Source organism: Suillus subaureus (genome assembly GCF_016647635.1).
Source record: "Suillus subaureus strain MN1 chromosome Unknown BJ212scaffold_2, whole genome shotgun sequence".
In the NCBI taxonomy this organism is placed as follows: Eukaryota; Fungi; Basidiomycota; class Agaricomycetes; order Boletales; family Suillaceae; genus Suillus; species Suillus subaureus.
The window spans coordinates 1,991,326-2,006,653 of NW_024538558.1; the positions used below are offsets into that span (position 1 = coordinate 1,991,326).

General features: G+C 49.4%; 6 protein-coding genes across 6 annotated transcripts; 2 read left to right on the forward strand and 4 right to left on the reverse strand.

Moving 5' to 3' along the window:
* Window positions 1-1,499: 1,499 nt before the first annotated feature.
* Window positions 1,500-3,614, reverse strand: BJ212DRAFT_329050 (transmembrane amino acid transporter protein-domain-containing protein). The gene is made up of 12 exons (XM_041342934.1): window positions 3,447-3,614; window positions 3,254-3,381; window positions 3,132-3,207; window positions 2,969-3,076; window positions 2,838-2,920; window positions 2,505-2,786; window positions 2,435-2,450; window positions 2,378-2,387; window positions 2,283-2,331; window positions 2,075-2,235; window positions 1,649-2,021; window positions 1,500-1,591 (listed from the first exon to the last, which is right to left on the reverse strand). Exons 2-12 carry the CDS (start codon window positions 3,344-3,346, stop codon window positions 1,538-1,540), a joined length of 1,305 nt encoding a protein of 434 aa, XP_041199422.1. The 5' UTR covers window positions 3,347-3,381; window positions 3,447-3,614; the 3' UTR covers window positions 1,500-1,537.
* A 749-nt stretch (window positions 3,615-4,363) lies between these two features.
* BJ212DRAFT_1318418 (uncharacterized protein) lies at window positions 4,364-8,150 on the forward strand. Its single transcript, XM_041334316.1, has 3 exons — window positions 4,364-6,414; window positions 6,464-6,690; window positions 6,740-8,150. Exons 1-3 carry the CDS (start codon window positions 4,787-4,789, stop codon window positions 7,924-7,926), a joined length of 3,042 nt encoding a protein of 1,013 aa, XP_041199423.1. The 5' UTR covers window positions 4,364-4,786; the 3' UTR covers window positions 7,927-8,150.
* A 278-nt stretch (window positions 8,151-8,428) lies between these two features.
* On the reverse strand, window positions 8,429-10,081 carry BJ212DRAFT_1475505 (uncharacterized protein; the record flags this gene model as incomplete). Its single annotated transcript, XM_041339243.1, has 3 exons — window positions 8,429-9,687; window positions 9,743-9,820; window positions 9,874-10,081. 3 exons carry the CDS (start codon window positions 10,079-10,081, stop codon window positions 8,429-8,431), a joined length of 1,545 nt encoding a protein of 514 aa, XP_041199424.1.
* An 825-nt stretch (window positions 10,082-10,906) lies between these two features.
* On the forward strand, window positions 10,907-11,729 carry BJ212DRAFT_329026 (uncharacterized protein). Its single transcript, XM_041342933.1, has 4 exons — window positions 10,907-11,091; window positions 11,147-11,342; window positions 11,403-11,486; window positions 11,537-11,729. Exons 2-4 carry the CDS (start codon window positions 11,228-11,230, stop codon window positions 11,692-11,694), a joined length of 357 nt encoding a protein of 118 aa, XP_041199425.1. The 5' UTR covers window positions 10,907-11,091; window positions 11,147-11,227; the 3' UTR covers window positions 11,695-11,729.
* A 337-nt stretch (window positions 11,730-12,066) lies between these two features.
* Window positions 12,067-12,862, reverse strand: BJ212DRAFT_1258953 (uncharacterized protein; the record flags this gene model as incomplete). Its single annotated transcript, XM_041329985.1, has 3 exons — window positions 12,067-12,334; window positions 12,387-12,445; window positions 12,503-12,862. The coding sequence occupies 3 exons, from the start codon at window positions 12,860-12,862 to the stop codon at window positions 12,067-12,069; spliced, it is 687 nt and encodes a 228-aa protein (XP_041199426.1).
* A 1,068-nt stretch (window positions 12,863-13,930) lies between these two features.
* Window positions 13,931-15,328, reverse strand: BJ212DRAFT_329327 (uncharacterized protein). The gene is made up of 3 exons (XM_041342935.1): window positions 15,267-15,328; window positions 14,368-15,210; window positions 13,931-14,252 (listed from the first exon to the last, which is right to left on the reverse strand). The coding sequence occupies exons 2-3, from the start codon at window positions 15,130-15,132 to the stop codon at window positions 14,130-14,132; spliced, it is 888 nt and encodes a 295-aa protein (XP_041199427.1). The 5' UTR covers window positions 15,133-15,210; window positions 15,267-15,328; the 3' UTR covers window positions 13,931-14,129.

Here is a 15,328-nt window from a genome sequence, read left to right on the forward strand (position 1 = left end):
GAGACCGCTGGATAGATTATTATGCTGTATTGTAGGGTCCTGACAGATGCAGTGACTGAATTCTTCGAACGCATTTGTCCCGTCTGGAAGAGTGCAGACAAATTCGTGGTTTGTTAGCAAAGTGCTGATTTTGATGTCAGCAAGAAACTCCTAGATTTTTGATTTTCTCCCTGAGTTCCTTGACTAGAACTTGCAAATCAGTCGGCACCTGCAGTTTTAAACTCCGTCACGGCACAAATCGGCGGGTGCGTGACTTCGGCACCTTCAACTATCTCACTCAATTCTGCTTCAATCATGGTCGTTCAACCTCATAACAAGTTTTATTAGAGAGATAATGATATCTACGCTAAGAATTTTATGTCGAAGTAACTAGAAATACGAGTTTTGTGAAAGTGCCGACTCTGTGGGGTGCTGATTGCAGTGGATAGCAAAGATCCGGAGCAAATCCGATGTTCCACATGATACAACATGACCTCGGCCCTTCAGAAGTTTGTTGTCCGACGTCATTGCTGGCGCTCACAAGTACCTAGCCTCTGGATTTCAGGAAAACGAACGATTAATCGATTATACATCAAGCCTTCTTCAAGCTCAACCTCGAGCCCACATCTCCTCAACTTAGGTTGGGGCATAGCCGCCTATCATTACACTGCGCAGCAGTCGTGATGCCACTGATATGAATATTTATCCTAGAGTCTCAGAACAAGTTCGGTTCGGCATATTTGGACTCTTGGAGCACATCTAGTAACGACGCAACATGTATCCTCTGAACCAGACTGTGCATGGACTCACATCGGGGTTATCGAACTCAGCTGTTCAATTTGCCCGTTATACAAACATCGCGAACCGCTGCACCGCAGGCAGACATTTTCAGGTACAACGTCAGCTCGAGTTATCTTGTCTTTATATGTCTGTCGGCTTCAGCTAACACCGCGACGAACCGTATAGTAAGCCGAAGGTCAAGAACCTCTTTCTGTTTGATAAGACGAGTACCAGCGCTAATTAATCATTACTAGCCACTGAGAAGTGGAGTTAAACTTTCAACAACCACCGACACATCCACCCTGGCGAGTCGAGCTCATGGAACACTCACAAGTTCTAATAGAAGTCAAGGGAGGGGGTCCATGGGTATCGCAGATCGAGAATGCTTTAAGTGGTGTGGGGGGCAAAACTACTTGGCTTTGATTTTGCCTGTTATAACGCACGGGTTCTCTGTACAATCTAGTTTGGTTGTACTTCGACGGACGTGTCTGAGACTTGCGGAAATTCAATAATATGTTCGTCATTGACTACGAGGATCTTCACACAAGTTGTGGTCTACAATGTGCTGATACATCCAATACATTATTGTACAGAATTTTCTGTAACTTGAGTTTCGGTCCTACAGATGATTCTGGTTGGATTCCACCAAGACTTACGAGTCTACAATACTGTAAGTCGCCTCACACAGCTTCACTATGAATGACAATATCAATGTATCCAACATTTATTGTGCTGTAAGTTGGCTATAAGGACTGATACATCAATAACGGAATCCCCCCTAGCAAACGAAAGGTCTTCCAACTTGACCATTGGCGTATGCTCCGACGATGAGCTATCATTGAAAACTGACAGTGAGACGAGTGTCAGATATGAAGACACAAAAACTGACCTTTATCGACACATAAGTCCCAGCAACACAGATGAAAGTGCCACCAATGACAGTCAGCACTGCGATCGTAGTCCCGATCGGTCGTCGTTTGAGTCCGTCCACGCCACCCTTGAGATGATATACGTCATGCAACCAGAAGAATCCGGCCAATCCGTACGTGTACCATGCGGCAAAGAGGGCCGCCGCAATGCCGATTAGGTAGGAGAATATCGGAACGGCGATGGCGAGAATTATAGCGATAGCTACGCCTGCTAAACACAGCAAAGTCCAAACTGTCCATCCGAGTAAGGTATGCGAATAGACGTGCTCTGAATGACGAAATATGCGAACAAACACCAGCTTTGCAGCTGTATGAGTGTATAGCCCAGAAGAGCTTCCCGAAAAAGATTTAGTGAGGACTAAATCAAACAGCTAGGCATCACTGACAACAGGAAATTTGCGAGAGCAATGCCAAACGTTGCCTTTGCCCATGCCGGAGGAAGAGAAAAGAGGGCCGGGGACTGCACCGTGTTTCCAATGTAGACATACATGACTATGCTAAAAACAGCATAAAATACTGTAGCGAAGCCCTGCAGACACCAGGCTGCCTGAAAATGGCCATCAGTCACAACATCAAGCACAGGAGCGTTCTGACCTTCATGGCGTCCTCGGGTCTACGCATCTCAGATATTAGAATAAAGAACCTATCAAAGATCAATTTCAGCAGAAACATCATGGACAAAGTCATACATGAAGTGTCCTAGTAAAGTATTTAGGAATGCCGATCTCCATCACAAAATTCCGTACCTGCATATGCAAAAACCTACTGAGCTGATAAGCAACGGTAAGTTACTCGAAGTCATAAGAAGGTACTCACAGGATTTGTAACAGCCAAGAAAGCATCGAAAAAGTTACTCGAGGTAGTCACTGTCAGAGACCGTCCGGGAACTGGGTTCGCCCCTGCTCCAATCATTGCAATGAAACCAGCCAGGGTAATGACTGCTGCACTAAGAAGACCCATCCATGCCAAGCGATCCAGTGTCCGCGGTAGTGAAATCAAGAAAGCAATGGCGCCAGTGATAATAACCAGGTACATGCTACACATGCCCTGATTCGAAAGCGTTGACAGTGCCTGCTGGCTGGAAAGTAGTTCAGAGCCCTGCTTAGCATAATTCAGTTGCGGGGTATTCAAATTGACTCAATGACGCACAGAACCAAATACAGCGAAAGCGACAGTTCCAAAGGCAAGCACCTCCCGAACCACAGGTCCGAACATGATGTATCCAGCATCACCTAGAGCATCTCAGGTGTTTGAAAACCATTGACAACGGAATTTATTACCCATGGTATGGACGTTAGGATGATTCAGCTTGAAGTCGATGAGCAACTTAGCAGTAAACAGGCCAAAAATACCGAGAAATACGATTAGAATGACAGCGGGCACAATGCCTGAAGATTTATAAAAACGCTGCACCTCGTGGGAGTTACAGGACAGCGGGCTCACCAACGACTGCCAGTGCGCTTGGGAGAGACAGGATACCATTGCTGACAATTTCGGCTATCATGAGGAGGCTGACAGCCTACGTCGATCAAGATTTTACTGCGGGCAATCTCGCATAGACACACCTGCCAGCTGAGTGTCTTGTACTGAATCTGGTGGACATCATCTTCAGCGAAAACATCTCTAGAACCTCCCGAATCTTGCTTCTCGGCGGTCATTGACGCTTTTTCGTCCACATAGGGTTGTCCATGTACTTCATACGTCGGGTGGGACGCCATTCAATGAGGGCAATAAGATCAGGTGTACGAGAGGACTCACGTTCTATAAGTAATGTGAAGTCGACATGATAAGGACCCGGACTGGTGGCGTATCCACTCGATTAGTAGATGTCGAACGGTCAAGCTCTCAGGCACCACGCAAAGAACAAACATATCCCGGCAGGCCGTTGTGCCACCAACGGTTGCAGTCACCACTGATAGCACGCTTTATAAAAATAGGTGCTACGCGCCTGTTGGGGTTTGTACAGTGCTGGTTTGGCACCCTGAAAAGTCCATGGACCACAAGGTGGATTCCGATTAACCCTCACGGCGCTAAGAATAAAATCACGGGCCAGAAATGATACAGCCGGTAATTCTTGATTATGGGCGCTTGCAACGTAAAACACTGACGAGCTTACCTATGCATATGATAGTGTACATGTTCGAACGCCCAACTGTTCAATCGGACTCGAGTGCTTCAATTCGGAGTCCTACATAAGTGGTAAACATCTATGCGGCGTTAGGGCCATGGCGTTGCCAAGCAGGTACACCATGTCACGGCAGCCTGTCACGCCTATTATGACATGGATAAAAAAAACCCACTCCAAGTTCCAGCAAGTCACGGTGAACACTGAAAATATATCAGTGCCACTTCAAGTTCTGCACAACCGATGCCAAAGGGAGTTCTACCTATGTAATACATCTTGTATCATGTTTGATGATTCTCATCTCAAACTTTGGATGCGAGCTCGCCTGTGCGTTGTGAAAGACGCGACGACGTTGCTGAGGACCGCATCATAACCACTGTTACATGTAAGAGTTTTATCGGTACCGGCTGAAACACGCACACTTATGCCACATGTGAAGGGGTTCAAAGCAAGAAACATGTCGACGTTTGTGGGTGGCAATGTTATGTAAAGTCAACAAGTTGTAAACATCGAAATTACATATTATCATAGTCCGAGTCATTAAGCCCCACGATAATAAAGCAACCAGTGAGTGCTGAGTACTGCGTGGCGGTGTTGTTGGCCAGCAACGACAATAGGCACTAAACCAAGCACTAGATATTCCCCGTCTCCGTGTTGTCTGTGCCAGGGTTCTGGTTTGTTTTCTCAGGAAAGAAACTGACGCGACATCAGACGCTCAGTGACGGATCCTTATTCTGCTGCGTTGAACTGGCGCCATTACAGCCGACAACGTTAGCGGTAACGAGATTAAGCGTGTTGGTGGAGGAGGTGAGCTTAAGGTACACTCTGGTGCGCCGTGTCAATAAAAGCATTGGACACTACAAAACAGGTCTTTGAAGCATTTCAGAACGTTACTCGTGACTGCTCGGGAGGAGTACTTGCGTAAAATTCATCAAGGCGTTAGGCTTGCCATCACCCTTTTTTTGCCTACGTGATGTCGAACTCAAACACTAGTATGGGAACTGACCGTCCTCTCCGGAAATCCAATCCCTTCTTGTCGTCCAGACGTGACGTCCACAGGCCCACCATTTCTTCAGACGCTAAACACCCTTCCCCCGCTCCCTTTAGCGTCTCCCCCGACTGCTTTGACATCCATTCAAGGCCCCAATTGAGTCCTGGTCGTACTTTTCATGCTCACGATCTTCCGCGGAAGCATTCCAGGAAGTTTGATCAGGGTAAAGGCAAAGAGAAAGAGAAAGCGACCCAGCTTTCATACGCGTTTCCAACTGTGGATCTTGCTCTTGAGGTCCCCGACTTCTTGTCGGGAGGTGATATCACTCCGAGGATTCCGCGTCATCGAACACGCACAGGTCCATCATCCACCAAGTCAAAGTGGAAAGAGACCCCCGTTTCATCACTCCGGCTGTCTGTTGAAACCTCTAGTTTCGCAGAGTCTCCCCCGCAAACGCCATTAGACTCATCTTCTATCGGGAACTACTCCCTCAATCATTTCCCGGTAGTCGTTTCAGCTCCGGTTGCCGGGGTGGAGGCCATGGACGCGCTGGTTGACGGGATGAATGGCTTTACGATGGAAGACTTCTTTGGGAAAAGCTCCTCTAGTCGCTCAAGGTTTGGTAATAAAGCAAGGCATCACCCTTTATACCAACCACCTCTACCCACTCCTCCACCCGGTGTAGTTCTTGGCAGAGGGAAAAGTCGACGACAAGATAAAATCGTGCCTTCAGACGAGGATGAAGATGAACTAAGGCCATCGCCTCCCACACGTCGTACTCGCCGCGCTCATCTGCGACCTGGTTCTGCACGAAAAGGCTCCTCGTCCACAATCACAGTTGACTCGGGATTGTATGAGGTCACCTCTTCGGCACCAGCTAATGACTCTGTTGATGACCTTCCAGTCGCTCTTGTGCAGCCACCAGAGCGTCCAAGAACTGTCGTTCCTTCTATTTCGGAAATCATTCGGAACCACGCTCCAGCTTCTGCTCAGAACCGCTCTAGAGAGCCTCCAAAACATGGGTCCAGTAATGTCCACATTGATGGCCATAATAATGTTGTTGAGAACGAGGAATCTGAGGCTGAGCTGCTCTCGCCTGATACAGAAGCTGAACCGTTGGGCAGGTCCTCCCTTGATAGCATTGCAGATGAAGTCCGCCGCACGTACCATAACCAGAGGAAATCACATGTCGTGCCCCCACTTGCATCACCCCGGGCTCCCCCACTCACTGCCGTGCCTTCGAACATGTCGGACAGCTCAAGTGTACGACTCTACGGGGCACCCTCAGACGTTTATTCCCATTCATCGACTGCATCAGCACAGGATTCGCAGTACTCATTGGACCTCATTCCTATTTCCACTTCTCCTACATCCGTGCCCCAAGCCATAGCAGAATATCTTCGCTCCGCTAGATTGACGACTTTGTTGAAACTCACGCGATTCCCTCACGCATCACTTGATCACCCTCTGACTGTCAGCCTTGCGGATATGGGTGATCCAAATGGCTTTCCTCTGGTCATATTTCTTGGTCTGGGTTGTGTCAGACACGTCATGGGTTTGTACGATGAAATGGCAGACTGTCTTGGCCTTCGTCTGATCGCTATAGATAGGTAGGTTTCTGCCTGTTCACCGATAATAGCTTCACTGACGTTTGTACAGATGGGGTCTTGGCCGTACTGAGACTCCGCATTCCAAATCTGCTAGAGGTATCATGGAATGGGCGGCAGCTGTTGAGGAGGTTCTTGACCAGCTAAAAATAAAGGAGTGCAGCATTATTGCCCACTCAGCCGGTGCACCTTACGCTTTGGCGTTTGCGAACCGTGTTCCTAATCGTATTCGGGGTGACCTTTGTCTGCTAGCGCCATGGATAGGCGGCTCCGAAAGCGGTGAGTGCTTCAGGGACCTGTGATTGTACTTCTTTCATCTGGTGTATAGGAGGATACCGGTGGCTCAAGTACGTCCCGAATGGCATTCTGAAGACTGCACAGGCAGCAGAGTGGAAGATCCAGGCATGGATGATAGGAAAGCCGCCAACTGTCGCTTACCGGGGAATTGGTTACACTGCACCGCTATCCCCCAGATTTCAGAATGGAAAGTCGACGTCTGGCAATGGTATCGAGCCTTCCTCACGACCTCAGAGCCCCGGCAGAAACACTATTTACCCATCAGATAATACCAAGAGACGGATGAGCTTAGGTTCTGTTCTGTCCAGTGATTATGACGATCTACGGGATTTCGACGGTCATTTTGGGAGTCAAAGCACACTTGGCGCACGTTCAATGACACACCAGAGCAGAGAAAAACCTCCTCGAGGAATTCTAGGCAGACTTAAAGCGTCCAAAGCAATTTCCCAGCCGCCTTCGCCTGCTACTGAGTCTCCTCCCACCTCAACCGTCGGGAAAACACTCAAAACTTTGAGATCCATGGGCTCCCTCAAGGGCAAATCATCTTCCGCTCCCAACACACTCAAAAGGACTGATATCCCAAGTCCGCAGCTCCCTCAACAATTATCGTTAGACACGGGTTTAGGTCTTGGTGAAATCGATTGGGATGCCACGAAGGTTAGATCTTCACCTAGTCCTATACCAACCCCTCCACCCCTTATCAAACCAACCAAACCCGCCGAATTGTCCTCCGATAAACCCTCGCTCAAGCTCCTTCCTCGACAAACCGGCCAGCGTTCTATATCCTTCAGTGCGTCTAGCACAGGTGTATTGAGATCAATCCCGCCGAGCGTTCCATCATCCCCCCCTGCGAGCACTTTATCCTCTCCACACGTGAGCGCCCAAACTGCATCAACTGCGTATCAAACTGCTCTCGCCAATGCTCTCATTGCGGCGTCTCACGCGGAAGCATCGAAGGGGACGCACAGCGACCTTCTACAAATCCTCAATCACGATAATCGTCCTTGGGGCTTCTCATACAGCGACTACCCTCACAAGGTCCAGGTTTGGTATGGAGATAGGGACGAGAAGATCGCTGAAAATGCCGTGAGGTGGATGGAAAAAGCGATGGGCGAAGATCGATGTCACGTCAAAGTCGTAAAAGGTGCTGATCATGCTCTCATGTATAAGAGCTCGGTCGTTGTGGAGGTTTTAGAGCGAGTCAGAGAGTTCTGGTGATGTCTTTTTTCGCCTTTCATCTTGTTTTGCTTTTACTTGCTTTGGAGGGACAACTTTTCACGCAACGTTTTCTTCCTTCCGCTTACATCTACACTAGTACACGCTTCCATAACCCAATGATTCCCCTTGCGATGTTCATTCCCGTTTCCTGTACATACCCATGTTCGCTCATCGGAAGGATCTCATTGTACTTTCCCTTCCTTGCACTTGATACCTTCAGCATAATTTGTTATTTAAACGTCATTATTAATACGTGTTGTAGACGCCAACAAGGAATGTAAAAAAGTGATATCTCTCGATAAGTAAGGAATCGTTGCGAAGTCCCATCCCTCGTGTTACAACCAATTTAGAGACCTCATTCCTCTGTCTCGAGGCTGTCATCAAGAAGACCCTAGAAGTACCTTTACTGGCGTCACCATCAATCGGATTGGCGGGACGAGAAACTGGACTCCTTGCGGTAGATGGTCTCGAATTAAAAAGCGAAAGGTGTGAAACGCCTAGATTACTCCATTGATCCTGTCGTCGTGACAGAAAACCTCGAAGACAAGTTCAGTGGCGAGGGTCGGCGCTCTTCTTCAAGGAGTGGCGTCTGGGCAATACGATGACGTCTGGCGCGAAAGAAGACAATGACTCCAAGGATCAACGAAAGTGTGCCAAGGAATGAAAACACTGTGATGATAGCAATCAAAGATCCTGCAAGTTGTGGCGATGACGCAGCGTCGCTTTGTGCCAAAGGCGATGATATCGGTGACGACGATGCCTGTTGCGAACTTGAATTTGACTGCGCATTAGGCTTTGGCGAGGTAGACACGGTTGTGGGGGATGGTTCTGGCGTAACGGACGTGACCGACACAGTCACTGTGGATGTGGGACGACCTGCCGGTGACGTCGCGGTATCCGGGCTAGCAGCACTTTGTGAGGTTGTTGTCACTGATGAAGCTGCTGGAACAACGGGAAATGGAGAGGAAGTGACAACAGGAGGTAGCAGGGGAGTGACAACAGGAGGAACAAGAAGCGGGGGGGAAGTAACAGTAGGGGGAACAGGAGGTAGGAGAGAAGTAACTATGGGAGGGGGGAAAGTAACTATAGGTGTTTCCGACGATACGGGGGACATCACTGGAGGCAGTCCCTCGATCGTGGGCAAAATCGGAGGACTAGTTACCACCGGTGTCACTGATGGCGGAACAATAGGGGGTAAAGATGGAATAGTAGGTGGCGGTGTGCTTGATGATGTAGGGGGCGTCACAGGAGAAGGCCCCCCAGGTATGGGTAAGGATGGAGGACAATCACTGATCACTGTGGTCACCAACGGTGGGACACCAAGGGCCAAAGATAGAGTAGTAACTGAAGATGTTTCTTGTGATGCAGAAAGCCTCGATGGAGACGGCCCTTCGAGCGCAGGAGGGTCTAGGGGACATCCGGTTTCTGCCGTTGTCACTGATGACGGAACAGTAGGAGGGGAAGACGGGGCAGTGACCGATGATATAGGGGGCGTCACTGGAGACGTCCCCATGGGAATAGGTGATGATGTAGGGCTATTAGTTCCCCCTACAAAAGACCCACCAGCCTCCAACTGAGATGAGCTGGAGGACATCACTGACGTACATGACAAAATAGTGCTTGAGCTCGTCCAGGGCATGCTCACGGAAGACGCAGAAGACATCTGTGTCAAGATGGTGCTCGAATCCAATGTCGATGGCAATGAACTAGATGGAGTTGCCGTAGCTCCAGCGCTCGGGAATGGCATCGCCGACGTTGTTGCTGTGGAAATTATCACAGGGTCAGGACAACATACAGACGGATAATATGCACTTACTGTCACAGGCTGAGACGATATCGTCATCAAGCCCTGAGTCTCTGGCTACATGGTGCAGGAGGTTATATTGTTTGAAAGCTGCAGATATAGTAAAATCGTCTTTATTCGTTGATTTTTTGAAGGATGCATACCATAATTTCGGCCAGCGACGGTAGCTGGGCTAAGCCCAGGTGCCTTTGAAGATGCCCCAATTTCCCGTTCTTCTAGGCCAACTGAAACACACACAGGAGCAGCTTGGACACCGTGCAAGGACCAAGAAAGAATATTAAACAAGGAAGTGAAGTATAAAATATAAAGTACGAAGTTGAAGTTGAAAAGGCGACTGAAGGTGCGCAGCATCTCCCCGGCACCGAGCTCCAGAGCTCAAGAACGAAAAAAAAAAAGAAAAGAAGAAGAGCAAGCAGGCAGGGTTCCCCCCACAATCGATGGAGAGAATCAAAAGACCTAGCCTCATTATAGCATGGCAGACGCTCGCATATTTGTGGGATGCACAGCTTCCCTGGGAGACAAAGACAACAGAGTTGATAACCATTTGGGGCCGACGCCACAGCCCAGAGAACATTACGAACAAGAACGTGGAGTGAAGCGTTTCAAGACCATGGACCTCCGGAATTAAGTATATGTCAAACCGCTATGATGCGCAACCCTCCGAGTCGTTGTATTTTGCAACTTGAATGATCCGTACGACTTCTTGAGAGGTTACATCCGCGACATGACGACCCCTGGAGTTTGCATACTAGATATAGGCGCTTGCTGAGATAGTACCGCATGCCTGTGTGAGAGGCCCAGCCCAAAAATAACATATGAACATACTTGTTTTCCGCCGCACAGCGGCAGTGCACGTCTGATGATGAAAATGCTGAGAAGACACTGACATCAGCGTCGGACAGTCACTGAACTGACCTACGCCATAGCATAGCAGCGCAAGTGAAAATCCAATATAAGCGGGGTCTACGGAACGTGCCCGGGATTCGTATTAGCCTGAAGTTATTCCAGGGCCAACTCTGGGCGATAGGCGGCTGCATGGCGAATTGCCGCATAAGCCAGCCGATTCAAGTTGAGAACCAAATCCCAGTGCGAAGACGCTCGCCATAACAGTTCAGCCTCATCCCGTCCGACTCTTCACCACAAGTCTGAGTCCTTCAGACGCCCCAGAGTGCGGCAATGTCTGAAAAAAAAGTCCCAGCAAAGAGGAGAAGCAGGGCTACAATCAAAGCTGAAGACGACACCCCAAGTTTACCAGGTCCACAACCGACTACGAGCACCTCGTCGGAAAAGAAAAGCTGCTAATCCCCCACCGAGAGACCTGTTAGATGTAAATGCCAACAGAGAAGAGCGACGGTCTGAACGTATGTAAAAATGCTATCTTGCCCGAGTCCGTTGCTCATATGTACTACATTCCAGTCGTAGCAGGTACCTCCTCATATCCTCGAGCGTCAGCGTCAGCGTCGTCCACACTCCCCGCTAGATCCCCCATATCGTCGCATGCCCACTGATATACGCTCGGCGCGAAAATCCAGCGTACCAAGCATCACCCCACGACCACCACCGCGATCCCGGAGATCGAGTATGCAAGGCCCTGAGCGCAACATGCTGCAGCGTGAGCTACTCTTCAGGTTCCTATGCGACGTAGCTCATACATTCGTTTGTTGAACATCAGACGCCTGGCATACTGTCATGACCACCGATCCTCTCGTTGACTCGGATGAGGAATGCCACGATGGTCACGTTCGAACAGACTACAGTGCGTCAATTTCCTTTTTACTCCACAACATTCCCTGAGACGGGTCGCAGTCAAGAGAATGCAGGTCATTTCTCGCCTAAGAGGCAGGCCACCAACTCCAGAAGGAGAAGAGCCTACATATGGAACTCCAATGACCAGTACGGTCATCGCACTTCGAGGCCCATCCAGGGCGGGTTCCCTCTGTATTCTGAAAACTCAGAATTGTTAGACTACATCATGTACTATACTGTCTACCTCCTTGTTGTTCTTCTAGTTTGTTGTATGCCTGACTGTATGAACTACATCTGGACATCAAAACATCCAGCGGTTTGAGCAATTGATTGGTAGCTTACATTCAATATGCACAGAATTCCGAAGTGTGTAATGTATAGTATGCAAGGGAGCGGACGTGAGAGGTGCACCGAACGAAGACAAAAGGGGCGCAGAAAAGACACGCAAAAAAGAACGAAGAAAGTAGAATAAACACTAAAAATGTCAGATAAAACATATTCTGGTAAAACCATCTAGTCCCGAAATAAATACATACTGCTTCGTAACAGTATTACAGCTTCGCAGACCGAGGGAACGGGGGTTTGCCTCACTATTCTGCCAGCCACTTTTCACACTTCTTGGCGTACTTGTCGAGTAGCTGCGCCAGGTCGCGGATGACGAATGTCAGCACGACGCTCGCAAAGAACTCGGAGGCGCGTTTTAGCTTGACTTCTGCAGCGACCCGGAGATCTAGGGGGAACGCTGCGTATGTGGCTGCGACAGGCTGCGACATCAGCGCCTTTGTATGCTCGTCGATGAGTTGGGCTATCATAAACAGCCTATTTAATCCAGACACATAGGCAGCAGGTGAATCAAGGCTATTTCATACGTCAATGCAAGGCAAGGATGCAATGAAAGCGAGATACGAACTTTTTTCCATTGGTAAACTTGTCAATCTGTCGAGTAAGTTTGCCTCCCCATGATGTTACCTGAGGAGACAAGTAAAGCGTCAACCCATGAAGGACAAGTGGACCATAGAAACTTACCCCGCCACTTTTCTTGACCACAAAACCTTCGCCCACACTAAGCTTCTTGCCAAAGTTCGCGACGACACTATCGCATATCGAGGAGAACTCCTCTAACTTGCCTACCCATGTCTCAGCTTCCTTGCGAGTTACACTACCAATTCCCAAAGCTAGTCCACTACCAACGCTAGCGCCAAAAGATTCCACGCTGCATTGCTGCATCTCCTCCAGGGCTGAGCAGAGCACTTCTACAACACGGATTTTTTCTGGTATGTTTGTAAGCTTGGCCCCTCCTTGTGACCAAACCTCTTGCGGCACATGCAATCGTCTGGTGATATAACCACCAGACTTTGAGGTCATAGTATTTGCCAGGAGTGCCATCATATGATACGGCTTCCTTTGGCTGTCAGCAGGTGGAGCGGGTGGAAGCGGAGAAGTGGGCGTAGTCGGCAAATTGGATATCAGGGCTGGTGGTGGCACCAACGCTAATGCCAGAGACGGTGATAACAATTCCGTCTGCACAGTCAATTGCGGCAATTGTGGGATGTTAATGCTGATGTTCTGCTGCAACTTAGAAGGATTGGACATTTTACGGGGTATTAGCCCGTTGAGCCCTGCTGTATGTGGTAAAGGGGGTCGCTGAGCATCAAACGGCGAGATACGGCCATTGACTACAGAAGGCCGTCGTCCTGGCTGTGACGACGCGCGATTTCGTCCAACCACAAGAGGTACTGCGTTAGGGGGCACCGGTGACCCGGTAGGCTTTGGGGCGGGAAGAGAGAACATCGACGGTGAATGTGATTCAGTAGGCGAAGGACTGTCAGTCGAAGGGGGAGCAGACATCTTGGTACGCCTTTGATGAATCGTACCCATCGCCAGGGAGGTGCTGATCAATTGTTGACCACTGATCACGCTCATCGACTCTCCCCGGACTCGTGGAGCAATAACTTGTTGTGCTGGCGATTCAGGTGATCGTGCAGAGTATGATGTGGGGGTGGGTGAAGGAAGCGGGGGAAGTGGGTGAGAGTCCCGAATTGCAGTGCGTGGCGTGTCAGGGCGTCGGGGTAAGGAAGCAGTAAGGTCTTGGTCGTATAGGCTCTCCGGAGTGGGAGGACCCTCGATCCTGACCCCCTCTTCAGTAACGGCAGTCAATCTAGTTCCTGACCCAGTTCGTCTGTGTCCAAGTGAATTTCTGCGTGGACGGGTAGTTTCTAGGAACCTGCTGGTCTGCGAAGGCATCGTTGCGGACATGACGGGTAAGGCAGAGTCTGGTGGTGGTGGTGGTGGTGGTGGTAGAGGAGACAAGGTTGGAGGTGGGACGGCGGGAGGAAAAACAGAAGTTGCTCGAGATCGACCAGTGACTGATGGGGTATACTGGGTGCGATTCGCCGGAAGGGTTGTGGTTCGGTTAATAGAATTATTGGAATCCTGTGGACCAGATGATGAAAGAGGTGAGAGAGGTGCAGCATAAGGATGTTGAGGTGATATGCCATTGGTTCTTTGACCAAATTCGGTGGACAGATAAGTATCATTGAGAAGAGCAGCTCCGATGCCTTCATGGCCATCATTATCGTCATCATGGTTATGGTTAAGTACTCCGACGTGCTGAGGCTCGTCTTGGGTGTGTTCTGTTGGGTATGAAGAGACTCTATGAGAGTCGGAAGTGGGTGAAATGGAAGATGGTGATCCAGGTTGTGTGGACTCTGTGGATGTGGAAGGGGCGTAGACAGATGATGGGGAGTGCGGTATGGGAGGTATACTGTATATCAGGCTGAGAATGTTCATGCGGTCAGCATAAGTGTCATGCTGAAAGGGGTGAAATGAAATCAGGATGAATGCGCGACTAGAATGAGTAAATTTCTTACTATTGATTTGAGACGTCTGACTTCTTCTTCTTGTGCGACTACACTTCTCCGTCTGCCGTTTCGCCTGGGACGTTCTGTGCTGTCTTCGCCTCTTCTTACTCGCTCCATAACTTCGCTGAGCAAAGCGACACTTCGACCGTATGCCATGACAGCAGCATGAGGGTCATCATTGGTGGAGTCTAACTGAACTGCTTCACGGGCGAGTTCCAAGGCTCTTGTGAGGGCGCGTCTTGAAGATGGGCGAGATTGTGACGGTGTGCGAGGCTGAGTTGGTGACAACAAGAGACGGTCAGGCACGATATCCTGATGATGTGAAGATGACGTGGGCTGAAGGCCAGATCTATGCGAGGGGTCGGATAAAAGACCGGAGTCATGTGTGACGGTGCTGGAAGAAGGCTGGGGACTGTTGAACGCGGAAGTAGAGGCTTGCCTTGTTTGAAACGCGGCTATTGCAGCGAGATTTGCAGAGGCTGAAGGTCTACCATTGTTGGCGTGACTAGGACCACTACCACTAGTGCTTGACCTATGCCTTGTGGTATATGAAAGTTCATCGGAAGGAGGTTCAACATCATCAGGATGGTAGATTGGAGCTGACGGTAGACTTGGAATTGGTTGACTCGGTGGTGGACCTGCAGGAGGAAAGTTGGCAGCGGAAGAGCGACGACGAGATGTTAGGATGAAGGATGAAGGGGGAGGTACGGGCGAAGAAGGAGGAGAAGTGTGATCTTGGGATTGGCGTGGACGATGAATTATAGAGAGTGGGCGAGTATTGAACTCGGGTTCCATGACGAGGAGCTCGATGAGCAAAGTTCCCCCTTCAAAATTATAATCAAGTTGATTAAATGAGTTTCAACCCAAATGAACCTGAAACAGGATGTCAGCGCAACTATCAAGATATCTCTCTCTCAAGATATCTCCCTATAGCTAAGAACCGAAACCGAAACCGAAAAGAGTGTAGTCCAACAAGTTCAGTCCACCAACG